This window comes from Morone saxatilis, unplaced genomic scaffold (assembly GCF_004916995.1).
Source record: "Morone saxatilis isolate NCDOM2014 unplaced genomic scaffold, NCSU_SB_2.0 Contig3, whole genome shotgun sequence".
In the NCBI taxonomy this organism is placed as follows: Eukaryota; Metazoa; Chordata; class Actinopteri; family Moronidae; genus Morone; species Morone saxatilis.
In genome coordinates this window covers 15976730-15988804 of record NW_023339873.1, presented here as the reverse complement: position 1 = coordinate 15988804, position 12075 = coordinate 15976730, and the positions used below count along the sequence as shown (strand labels likewise).

General features: G+C 42.5%; 1 protein-coding gene across 1 annotated transcript in view; it reads left to right on the top strand.

Annotated features, from left to right (window-relative positions):
• Positions 1–8941: 8941 nt before the first annotated feature.
• The window catches only part of dlgap2a (discs, large (Drosophila) homolog-associated protein 2a), a 52002-nt gene continuing 48868 nt past the window's right edge, over positions 8942–12075 (top strand). The window contains exon 1 of the mRNA XM_035673867.1: positions 8942–10081. Coding sequence (XP_035529760.1) covers positions 9002–10081 — 1080 coding nt within the window. The 5' untranslated portion in view covers positions 8942–9001. The remainder of the gene's footprint in view (positions 10082–12075) is intronic.

Here is a 12075-nt window from a genome sequence, read left to right as displayed (position 1 = left end):
AAATTTCCGATCCAATTTTGTCCAGATTAGCATCACAGCAAATCATTTAACACACTGATTGACTTTGTGCCTCTAATGTTCCGGCTTACTTTGGAGAAAAGGGCGAATGAGAGACAAGGATCTGAACTGGACTATCGGTATCACTCCATCTCCAAAAAGTCATTATGGTCGGCCCCTACCCTCCGGTCTCTGGGCTGCTGTGGTCTGCAGAGAGGAAAATTGCATTAGAGGGGAAAGATTTCAATTGTCTTCTTGAGTCTGAGGAGTGTGGATGCCTGCAGGGCCCGGGGGACCTGGAGTGTTTTTAAAATCAGCTCTGTGATGAGATTGTCTCTGGGGACTGAGGGCTGATCTGGACCTTCTCATCTTCTGGGAAACATAAGCTGGGTCCTGAGTAGTTGATACTTTGCTGAACCTGCTGCTGACTTGAGCACTAAAAACATCTGATATACTTATTACTTACGTCACCCCAGCAAATAATAACAGTGTGACAATATCAAATGATCTCACATTTTGTCCTGAACTCCTCAATGGCTGCAGCAAAGGATGGGAACTTCAGAGAGTGTTGCTACGGCAACCAGGAACAGTTCTGAGGCTTCCTCTAACAAGTTGCCTGGGAATGCAGTCCTGGTTGTTACATAAGATGTGACTTACTCTCTTTCTGTCTCTTACACACACACAGTCACAGGGCTTTTCCTGTGGCAGAATTTCACATTCGGCATGATTTATTCATAGCTGGATAGCTGCACTGGATTTATGATTCCACCATGTAAATGCAAGCCCATGCAATCTACCACACTTGGCAAGCGTTTGCACGGGGGCATTGTTGGACTCCAAGAGAATTTCTGTGGCTGTTGTAAATTAAAAGTGGGCTTTGAAATGATTTAGATTGAGGACATCGTTGCTTGAAAAAGAAATGATACCAAAATAGCAACACAATTTGGCACCATTGCAGCCTTTGTGATGTTGTGTGGGATGAAATTACCACAGTTGAGTATGAGATGGGCTGTACATTTTCAATATGGTTCAGCCTTTTGTGTTCAATTTCAAAATACAAAAGAGGGAGCAGAACACTGGGCAGCACAAAAGCCTCAAACATTGTCATTCTGGGAAGAACAAGGAATGCTGATCCTGACACTTTCTTTTCTTCCTGTCACTTTCTTTTCTTCCTGTCACCTATCATTCCATCCCAACTTTGACTGGCAGAGAGAGAGGGGAGCTGAGGAGGAGCGCTGAGCATAGCACAGATAACACACTTCATCATTAGCGGGCTTGTGATAAGTATTCAGACATTCAGCGGCTTCTCCTTATCTGGCCTCCATAATCTCTCTGCAGCTAAATACTATGGCTGCCTTCGGCTCACTACTCCGTAGGTGAAATTGGGTGTTAGAGAAGAGAAATTGCCATTTTACGTTTGTTGGGACACCCCGCCAATAGCTTAATCATTTTTGAAGAGATTAGTGCCGAGGCTGAGAGACTTGTGTGGGGACCTCTTTGGGGGAGGGGTTGCTGCAATATGCATATGTGCTGTTATAGTGCTGTATAGTCCTGTTCACTCTGAATTAGAATCATTTTACAGGCTCCTGTATACTGTTATCTCCCCAGACTCTCCTAAAACATACAGCTGCACACATACTGTCTTCCCTTAATCATTACTGTTGTTTACAGAAGCTCGGTAGACAATAGCCACTTACCTCCGCCAACTTCTCCTTTCTCTAATCTATCCCTCCGTGCTCGCAGGCAAACCTCTACCCTGCTGGGAGAAAGATACTGGGGTGTAGGCTTTGATTGTTGGGGAGGGAGGGGAGGTCGCTCTTTCTGTCATTGCTCATGTCCAGACAGCACTCTCAGGTGTGTAAGTGTAACCACATGCAGCTTGGTGCAACACAAACTGCTAGACACTACAGGGCAACAAGCCAAACATGCACAGTAAACATAAGCATGTGAATTAGGAGAACATACACAATGGTTGGTTAGCATTTCCTCTTTATAGTTTTAATGTGCAAGTTGTTGTTTGGGATCGTCTGACCATCTTTACACTGCTAACCAGAGAATATCACTTGATGTGGCTAGTCGCAGGGGGGAGGTAACTCTCTTCCTACCAGCTTGTTGTTTGGGTCGTTTAAAGTGCAGGAACATTGTTCTTGTTTTGTTGCAGCAACTCGCTGATCCACCATTCAGTGTTGCTCTGTACTCTAATATAGGGCCAGCCATTGTCACCCTGCTGTGCTTCTTTTTTTAGCATCAATAGTAATTGGAAGAAGTTGTTGCTGCTGAAAGGTTGATTCAGTTATGTTATTTCACGGTTAGACTCCAGTATTTAGATATGAGAGTTCTGTAGTTGCAAGTTTGGAGAAAGTGTTTTTATTTTAATACATATGATCATACACACCAGCACAAACAAGCTAAAAATCAGTTTTTCTTGCTGTTACATTTTCCAGGAAATGGTTATAGACTTTAGCTGGAGTTCCCGGCAAATACTAGGGTTTCAGTTCCAAGTGCATGTTCTTAGATATGCACACACTTCTAGAAGAGCAGCAACACTTGATTATGACTGACATCTCTCTTTATGTAATGGGACATTTAGTCAGATATTTGTATATATTTGTATATTTAAATAAAACTAGTCACAGTGACTGTAGTCACTATGCAGTTTCAGCTGTCAACTGTGATTAGCAGATAAACCTGACTGTTTGTATTGTGTAATATTTAATTATTTTAACATTTGTGACAAATTTCATGATAGACTCCAAAACAGCTTGTCAATTGGTATTTCACAGAAGGGAGTGTGTCGACTGCTGGTACTTTTTAATAGAATATAAATCATTGGTATTGGATGGTATAGTGTCAGTGACAATGGCTCCTCTCTAAATCACCAGAGCATGAATTCCTAGTTTAATTTAAGGTCAGTTGAAAGAGCAGGTTTTCAGCCATTGTGTAAGTATGTGAGCAACCATGCGAGCATACATGTCCAATTGTGACACACAAAGTGCTGACTCGGCACACAGTAATGTAACAGAGTCCCTTGTTTTTCATTTCATGTCTCAGCATTAAGCATCAGTCAGATCAGAAAACAAGAAAAAGAACTGCTGGACCAGAGACAGATGGTCTATGAAGAAAAATATCAAGAGTTTGGTGCCAAATTTGCTGCGGCATTCGAAACAGCTCTGTTAGTTGAGTATTGCAGTAGCAATTAAAGGCTGTGGGTTCAGTTTCAGCTCCACACTTGAATATGAGTATGCATGAATCGTTCTGTGCTGTCAACTTGGATGGACAAGTGAGCAGGATATCTGCCAAAGCTGCAAGCCGGGGCCTTATTTTGATTGGTGCTGCTGTGGTGGAAATTATAAGGCTTGCAAAGCTGACAGATTTGCTGCTTTCCCTCTTTGTCCATTGCCTCCTTCACGAATCTAATAGCTCAGACCATTGCTGATTTGCCCCGGGGGTTGAAGACACAATTCCTTCCTTTGATTTTTTGAAGAAAGGCCAGAATTCTGAGGAGAACAGCATTTAACCTTTGGGAGACAGATAAGAAAGCTGCTCTATCGATTTGTTTTGCTCAGAAAACAAGGGGTGTGACTTTCCTCTGGCCATTTGGAAGGGATGCTTCTGGAACAAGGCTGTTTTTGGAAAGATATTCTAACCTATTTTCATCTTTGACAAAAAGACAGTTAGTCACTTAATCAATTTTTCTGTTTCTTGACATTTGTTGCACACACAAAGGCCTTGATTTTAAGGGGTGTAAGAAAATCTTATTTTAAAAAATATACAGTCGGTCTATATCTCAGCATTTCATTAAATTCCATGCAGAAAATGTAATGAAATTGTTATTTTTAAAGTTTAGATTTTTATTTAAGATGTACATTTTAGCTTTTTCAGCTATATCCACAGAGCCAAAATTAAATTAACTAAATTAAAGTACTACAACAGTTTGGGATGTTTGATGCCAGACTACTTAGAAACGACAACGAAAGATTCTTTTGCTGACTGTCATCACAAGTCTCTTGTGTGTTGCCTCAAACAGTGGGACTCTTCCTTGCAGTCGCCTTTATCTTAATCCTTTCTTAAATAGTGCTGAAGCTAGCCACCATGCTAACCACTGCCAAGCCTGAAGGTCGCACGCCTTTGATCTCGCAGTCTAGTCCAGCGCTTTATTATCTTTTAACTTTGTTTTCAACTCCAGTTAGGGTCTGAGCCAGTGGAAGAGTGGGAGCTGTCAGTGATACTCAGTGCAGATATAATGCTATTTAAATGCTAATGTGTTAAGAGGAGCAAAACGACCTTTATTCACAAAACAGAAGCCCTTAATAAATGAGCCTCTTCCTCTGACTCTGCCTTCCCTTCCCTCCACACCTCGTGTCAGATATAAGGTGTGTTTATCACCGTCGAGCCCAGAAGGCTTTGACAACATTATAGAGCTGGATATTGGTTCAGGTGTTCAAGTCAGACGTGACTGGATGATTGCAGGATGTGCAGAGTGTTGATTTGAATGTGATTGGTTTATTTGCTTCTTGGGAAATGTGTGCTTATCATGGGGAGGACCTTTTGTCATTGCAGTGGAAAAGTCTGTGTGTCGAGTGAATTAGTTTAGCCTTTAGCGTAAAGAAGACAGCATTACTTACCCCTGCCTTTTATTTCTTAAAATGAAAGATATTTTTTATTAATCTTCATCTGCATAATTATTATTATCATCGGCCTTCAACATTTAAAGGCATGATCGCCTTACATTCAAAGAAAATCTTGATTTACTGCCATATGTTGTGCTGATATTGAATTGTCGTCCAGTTTCTAAATTCCCCCTCCATACTAGCGGTCCATCTAAGCAGTTGGCACCCTTGCCAGGAAACTGATAATGTGATGGCAGGTGCTGGTATCAGTGTAAAAACAACAAGCCCTCTCCCTGTCAAAGATACTTGTCTCCCTGTTTGCAGAGCACTTGCCAGAAGGATGCACACTCGCCGATAGAGCCGCTTTCCCTCAATCCGCCCTGTGTTAATATTAAATAACCTTCAAAATGTTTTGTAGGACTTACTCTTCGAATCGTGCGTCGACTTTCTTCTTTCCTTTAGCGAAACTTAAATTCTGTATCAGCAGAGGACGAGGTGAAAAAGGAAAAAGAGAGATGTAGGGCGGATGAGTCTTGTCATCTGTCGTATAATCCCAGGAAATGCCCTAACTCTGCCGGTAGATAATTTATTCAGTGCAGCTCCCTGAGATACCTCAAGGAATAGTCAGCCGTCAGAGAAAGGCCTTGGAGTAAGACAGTGACATAACTTCACACAGAAATGTAGCGTCACATCAATCAATAATGCAACATCATCCTTCTGCTGCAATTACTAGCAAGCAGTGAACTGGACTGACTCCGGGTAAGCAAGTTCACCTGACTGAGCCTGTTGATTTGTACTCTATAGTAATGTATTTGACAAAAACAGCTCCTCCTGAGGGAAAATGTCTTATCCTTTTTTCCCTCATGCATGCTTTGAGTAGTCTGGATTAATTTTACATCAGACTGCCAAGTAGGCATCCTAATATAAGACTGGTAAACAAGGAGAATTTGTTTTCATCTCGACAGATGGAGGACGACAGCAACAGAAGAGCAAGGCTGCACCTCAGGGGTTGAGATCTTAGACCTCATTAAAAAATAAGTTTGAATTGAATAAATTTTATCCAGTTTGAAAGATGAAAAGGAACATCCACCCTTAGTCACAGTTCACTCACAGCACAGTAAGTCATTCTGATGATCTCGGAGGGTTTTTTTGATTTGCGAGACTTTCTCAGAGCTATTCAATCAAGAGGAAAATCCTCAATATACCTAGTGACACACATCATCTGACTACAGTGACAGGACCTAGAGGAGTATCACAGAGAACACTGTCTGGTTTGTAACTTGTATGTTAGAGTGACACTTACACAGTTGTATTTGAATGTAGAAGCATCCAATAAATATTTTTGAGATGTCAAAAAATATTAAAGATTTAAGTAGGGAGGAGGTACAATATAGAGTGTGACACAATATACATTTATATTGGTTGTATGTGGCTCTTGTGAGTAATGCAACTATGGCAATATTGCATGATTTGGTATTAATGCGATTTTACAAAGAAATTGTGGCCAAACTCTTGAAGGTCAAGTGTGTCACATTTAGGGGGCTCTATTCGCAGAAAATAATTATAATATTTATAGGTATGTTTTCATTAGTGTATAATCACCTGAATATAGGAATTGTGTTTTTGCCTAGAACACAACACTGTTGGGGAGTACTGCGTATCTGAAAAAAGTATAGGCTTTTGTGGCTCCAGAGGGAGTTGCATTAAGTCTGATAAATTGGTTCACGTGATGTCACTTGGGAGATTGAATTGTATTGTGGGTAATATAGGCGCCAGGTTTTGACAAAATGAAGACTGCATGGAATAAGAAATATCTAGAAGAGGATTCTGCTGCATTGATTTTCGGCCCTTTTTTAAAAACTGTCCGTGTGTACGGTGCTTTTCATTATGCTAACGTGTCTCATCGTTTCCCGCACTGGCTTCCTTTCCTCATTTATTAGCTCCTCCCAGCAAAGAGGTAAGAGAGATGCGAGGAAGAGACGTGAAGACAGAGGAGCTAAAACTGCCAAATGAGAAATCCTTGCATCCACAGCATCAGTCTTAAGCGACGTCAGTGACTTTTGGCGTACTTCACAGCTGTATCACCTGTCAAACTGGTGCAAACGCCCACAGAACCCCTAAGAATTTCAAAACAAACGTATTCATTTAAAAATGTAAATTGTTTAACATTGCCCATTTCAGCAGTGTCATAGTAAAAGCTGTGAGAATGAACTGTGTGAATTAAGAATGATTGAATTTAGTTTTTTAATATTATCAATTAGGTTTTCAATCATGCCAAACATACAAATAGCACTCATGTTCCACATGTGGAGGTGCAATATTTTTAGATCACTTGATAAGTGACTTCCGCGTAGGATACACCAGTGTTTCCTTGCTCTCAGCTCCTTCAGAAGCCTCCGCTCTCCTCTCTCCTCGTCTCCTCCAGGCATGCATTTAAGGAATTGGAAAATCTTTCTTAATGTCTGAGGGGGAACGATTAACGGGTCACAGCATGAGAGAAGACGCGAGGAAGCATAAGTTAGCGTAATGAAAAGCACCCACAGTGTGCTATCATACACTGTTGTGAGTAAATACTTTACAACACAAAGCAAAACAGATTGAAGAAGATGTTCAGAGCAAAGAGAGTTTCTAGAAAAGACTAATGTTTTGTCCTCACTGGCAAAGATATGGACAAATGGTTTCCCTTGGTAATGAGAACAAAAATCAGACAGGAAGCAGTTGCGTTAAGGGGCATCATGGGCTTAATTTTGAGGAACAGCAGCACTAAGAATACCTCTTGTATGAAAAAGACAATAACATTTAGTCAGAACTCCAACCTAGCAGTAAGAATCACTTGTGCAGCCACAAGCTTGTGGCATTCTGCTGGCATTTCACTCATCAATACTTCTAATTTTGTTCATTGGAGCACCTGAATAAGCGTAATCAGTGACCAGGGTCCTCAGAGTCCTTTTTGTTTATTTATGTTTATGTCAAGTTATTAGATTTCAGTTTATGATAATGTTTTAAGAATGTATTGATTTGTGAATGCGTTGGTGTCCTTAAAAATTGCTATTATTTGGCCTAAAACTCCCCTCCCCCTCTGTCTCGTACCACAATAGCTCATAAAAACTCTCCTTCATTTTATGGGGTTACAGTGGGAGTGAAAGTGCATGGGTTTATGAGGCGTGTCATTGGGAGGCAAGCAATATGGTTATTCTTTGTTTGTTTGTTTGTTTGTTTCCTATTTCACAAGACAGTGTGCAGATAAGTTTGAAATATTACCTTTTCTATTACAATATTCAGCCTTTCAGGAGATGAGGACAATCAAAAAATAGAGGGGATTCAAAAGGGATGGTTATTTTACTAAATAAAGATAACAAGAAGCTCTTACGATTAAGACGATTCTACATTATTATATAAATCATTTTTCATATAACCTAACTTAATTAGTTAGTTGAAACTTCATAAACTAAAGAAAAGTATTGATATGAAGGCCTTTAGATTGTTTTGGGGATCTATTCTATACTGTCATTGTTTCCAAGATAAAGTCACATTAGGGCAGAGGATCAAATTTATTTTTTAGGCTCTCATTCATAACATATAGCATGCTTACTGTCCCATGTAGATTTTTAACCCCCATCGTCCTAACGTGATTCAGAGGAAAGACATCATAATTACATTGACCGCAGATGGTGGTGAGGCATATAGATAAAGTAAACGTATCCTCTGATTAAGTTAAAAGCATTGGAATAGAGTGGTGGGACGTCTGCCCTTGGTGACCGATCACACAGAATTGGGTTTTAATCTAAGACTACATGGCCAACAGAAAGAAAAGGGGGGAGGGTGCATTTGGTTATCGTCTCTCAAGGACGCCTATCTGGCCGCACGCCTCACAGCGTTCTCCTCAGGACTTTGACGGATGACACCAGCACCACCGAGTGATAGGCTATTATTTCACTTTGCATTGGATAAATGGGGGTGCGGGCTGCTACCTGTCGCCTGCCTTTCTCTTTCTTTCGTTTTCTCTTTTTTCCCTGCCTCTATTAGTAGTATGCCATTGCAGACCTAAATAGAAGGAGATAAATAGGATGGCTGAGATTTTGTCTGTGCAATTTGTTGATTTCACTTTCACATTGCAAATGTTCTACTTTTTGAGTTTTTTGTATTCTTTGTAGTTAGAGTGGATGCGGAGAGCGAGAGTATGGTTGATAATGACCAACCTGTTTGAGGACATATTATTTGGTACTAGGCTTTTTTCTCCCTCATCAAGTGTAAAATGCATTTCTTTTTCTGGGAAAATGCTTTTTTACTTGATATGATCTAATTTCCTCACTCTCTCTCTTTCAGACCAGCAGTATTCATGGTCGCCCTCGCAGTACTTCGATGAGGACAGCTACTCCCCTCCACCCAGGAACATGAAGGGTCTCTCTGGCGGCCGCCCTGCCCAGCTCCAGCTCACCTCTCCCACCTCAGCCCACACCTGCGGCCTGGCTGACTGCGACCATTCCCTGGACCATCACCTCCACCATGGCAACTCACGGCCCCCCTCCTACCTCCTCAGCCCCACTGAGAGCTGCCCCCTTGAGAGTCACCATCGCTGCTCCCCTCGGAGCTCCATCCACTCTGAGTGCATGGTGATGCCAGTGTCCATGTCAACCACCGACCACTCCATCTCTAGTAGCACTTTCCCCCGCATGCACTATGGCAGCGCTTCGCGGGACAGCGGTGGCAACACTTCTGGCGGCAGGGAATCTCGAGACGACGGTGGATCATCCTCACATGGTGGCAGCGGCAAAATGAACCGAATCCCAGCAAACCTCCTGGACCAATTTGAGAAGCAGATGCCGTTACACCGGGATGGCTTCCACACGCTGCAGTACCAACGCACCTCCACCACAACCACAACCACAGAGCAGCGCAATGAAAGCCCTGGGCGAATACGTCACTTAGTCCACTCGGTACAGAAGCTCTTCACAAAGTCACACTCTCTAGAAGGGTCCTCCAAGATGAACGGTACCAAAAGCGACTCCCACCGGGACAACTCACACCACCACCATCACCACCACCAAGGCCACCACAAACACAGCAAACGCAGCAAAAGCAAAGAACGTAAATCTGAAGGCAGTGGCAAGCAGCGCTCGGGAGGTTGGTGGAGTTCTGATGACAACCTGGATAGCGACAGCACGTACAGAACACCCAGCGTCATGTCACGGCATCCGGTGGACCACATCAGCCACTGCTACCCTGACTCAATGCATGGCCACCTGTCTGGAGACCTGTCGCTAAAGACCTCCAAAAGTAACAACGATGTCAAGTGCTCAGCCTGTGAGAGCATAAGCATGGCACCAGAGGGAAAGTTCATGAAGAGGAGTTCCTGGTCAACGCTAACAGTCAGCCAAGCCAAGGAGGCCTACAGGAAGTCCTCACTCAACCTGGAGAAGCCCATGACGCCCACCGATCTCAAGCCCAACATCAGGCCCTGTCACTATCTACAGGTAAGTTTTGCTTAATTTGCTATGTGTCAGTAGGGTTGTGTCTCTCAACAGCACTACCCATACGTACAAATGTTTTCCAGTGAACCACTACAGCTGCTAATGTCACCGAGCATAACCTGCATGTACATTACTTTTGATGCCACTTGATTGGAGAAATCATGGACTGATGAACTTGATGGGTATTTGAAAGGTTTTGGTGAAAGGAGAAGATGGTGATTTGGATGAAGGCATATAGTGACAAGCAATTGAAGAGATGATAAATACATTCATTTTACCTCTCAGTGGCTACTGTGGTTGAGCGCCCATTCACCGTAATGTAACATTCATAAGAACTTGAGGCACTGCAGCACCGAGAAAAACATCCGTCCCAAAACTTAGACCTGTATTGTAAATTTTTCTAAAGGCATCGCCAGTGAATAGACAAGGAAGAAAAGTTGCCCATCTCAGCTGGATTTCTGATTGATCAAACTGTCGCTGCCCTGGATATGTGAACATGTCCTATGGCTCACCATGTGGCCAGGAGCAGAAGGGAGTAGCACAGCAGGACAAATCCATTAACTTCATAAGTGATCTGCGCTAGACGGGAAGAGTTGGCCATCTGAGAATAAAAGACAAGAGATCAATGTTGATTTTTACCGTGTTGTTTGCTTCGATTTCGCATAGACCTGAAAAGGGTTAGCATTTAGCTCAGGCCCATCGCCTGGATCGATTCAGAGTGAGTCAGCACTTTCCACAGAAGTGATTCCTTGATTTTATATGCATGCTGAAGGGTATACGAAAGAGAAAAATGAAAAGAACGCATGCTTATAAATCCCAAATCGCAAAAGCAGGGAAAAATAGATTCTGTAACAACGCTGCTCAATATACAACAATGTGATATCTGATAGCATCATGTAAGTATCGCCTGCAGCCAAAGTAAAGTGAGCACTTCAGCACATTGGGAGAGAAGACTCGGAGAGTCAGTCCTCTAAGCAGAGAGTGTGTTCTATGGATTAGAGACTGTTGTAAACGGAAAGCCAATACATTACTCAAATCAGCCAATGGAGCCAAAGAAACCACTCAATCTAAGCTTACGTCAACAGAAAATGTTTTAGAGGACTAATTTTGACTAGCGTATTTTTAAACATAACTGATGATCATTTTGAACTGGACAGACACTGCACTCATCCACTCAAATTTTTAACAATCCCACTAAGTGCAGTAATCTCTCAATGAGAGAGTCGCAGTGTTTAGTGCCACCCCCACCCACCCACCTCTTCCTTACTTCCATTTGGTCATTCAGCTGAGGTAGTGTCCGAGTCGTGGCACTATAAACACTTCTAAAAATATCCTCTTCTCTTCCTTCCTGCCGCAGGGCTATATTTAGCCCAGCATTATCAATCCAATTCGTGCAGGGTGACACATCTTCCCTCCCCTGAGGAGAATCAATGCCCTCTCAGAGAGCTGGATGATGCTTCGAAGGAGAGAAGGAGAGAAAGCTGAAGATACATACCACTGAGGTCTGCGCCTCTGTGGATGCATTGAGATACTCCAGGAAGCAGAGGGGAGGAAAGAGCAAAAGAGATGACTGTTTTTGCTCCCCATTGCTACTGTTGTTGCTCATCACCAGGAGCAGTCAGGCAAAGAGATAGAGCCAATAGTCAGGAATGATACTTTGCACACACCAAGGGGTCACATTGAGAAGTTTTCACTTCCTGCTGTTGCTGAATCGGGATCTCCCACAACAGTCTGCACTGTAACAACATAAACTGTATCCTGGGAAAGTGTGTGCACCGAATGTTCATGTGTGAGTGAGAGCGTGTGCGTAAGGGGTGTTTTTTCTGGTTATCACACACCAGACGGTTTGATGATGTGTGCTAGTCACCTTGTTTGCGTCCTCGGTTGATGACAGAGGGAATGAAAAACTTCTGAAGTGTTGTAAAAGGGATGAGATGGCAAACCGAAAGATTATGCAGTACTTATCTTGACTGAAGCATCTGTATGTTAGTCTGAGT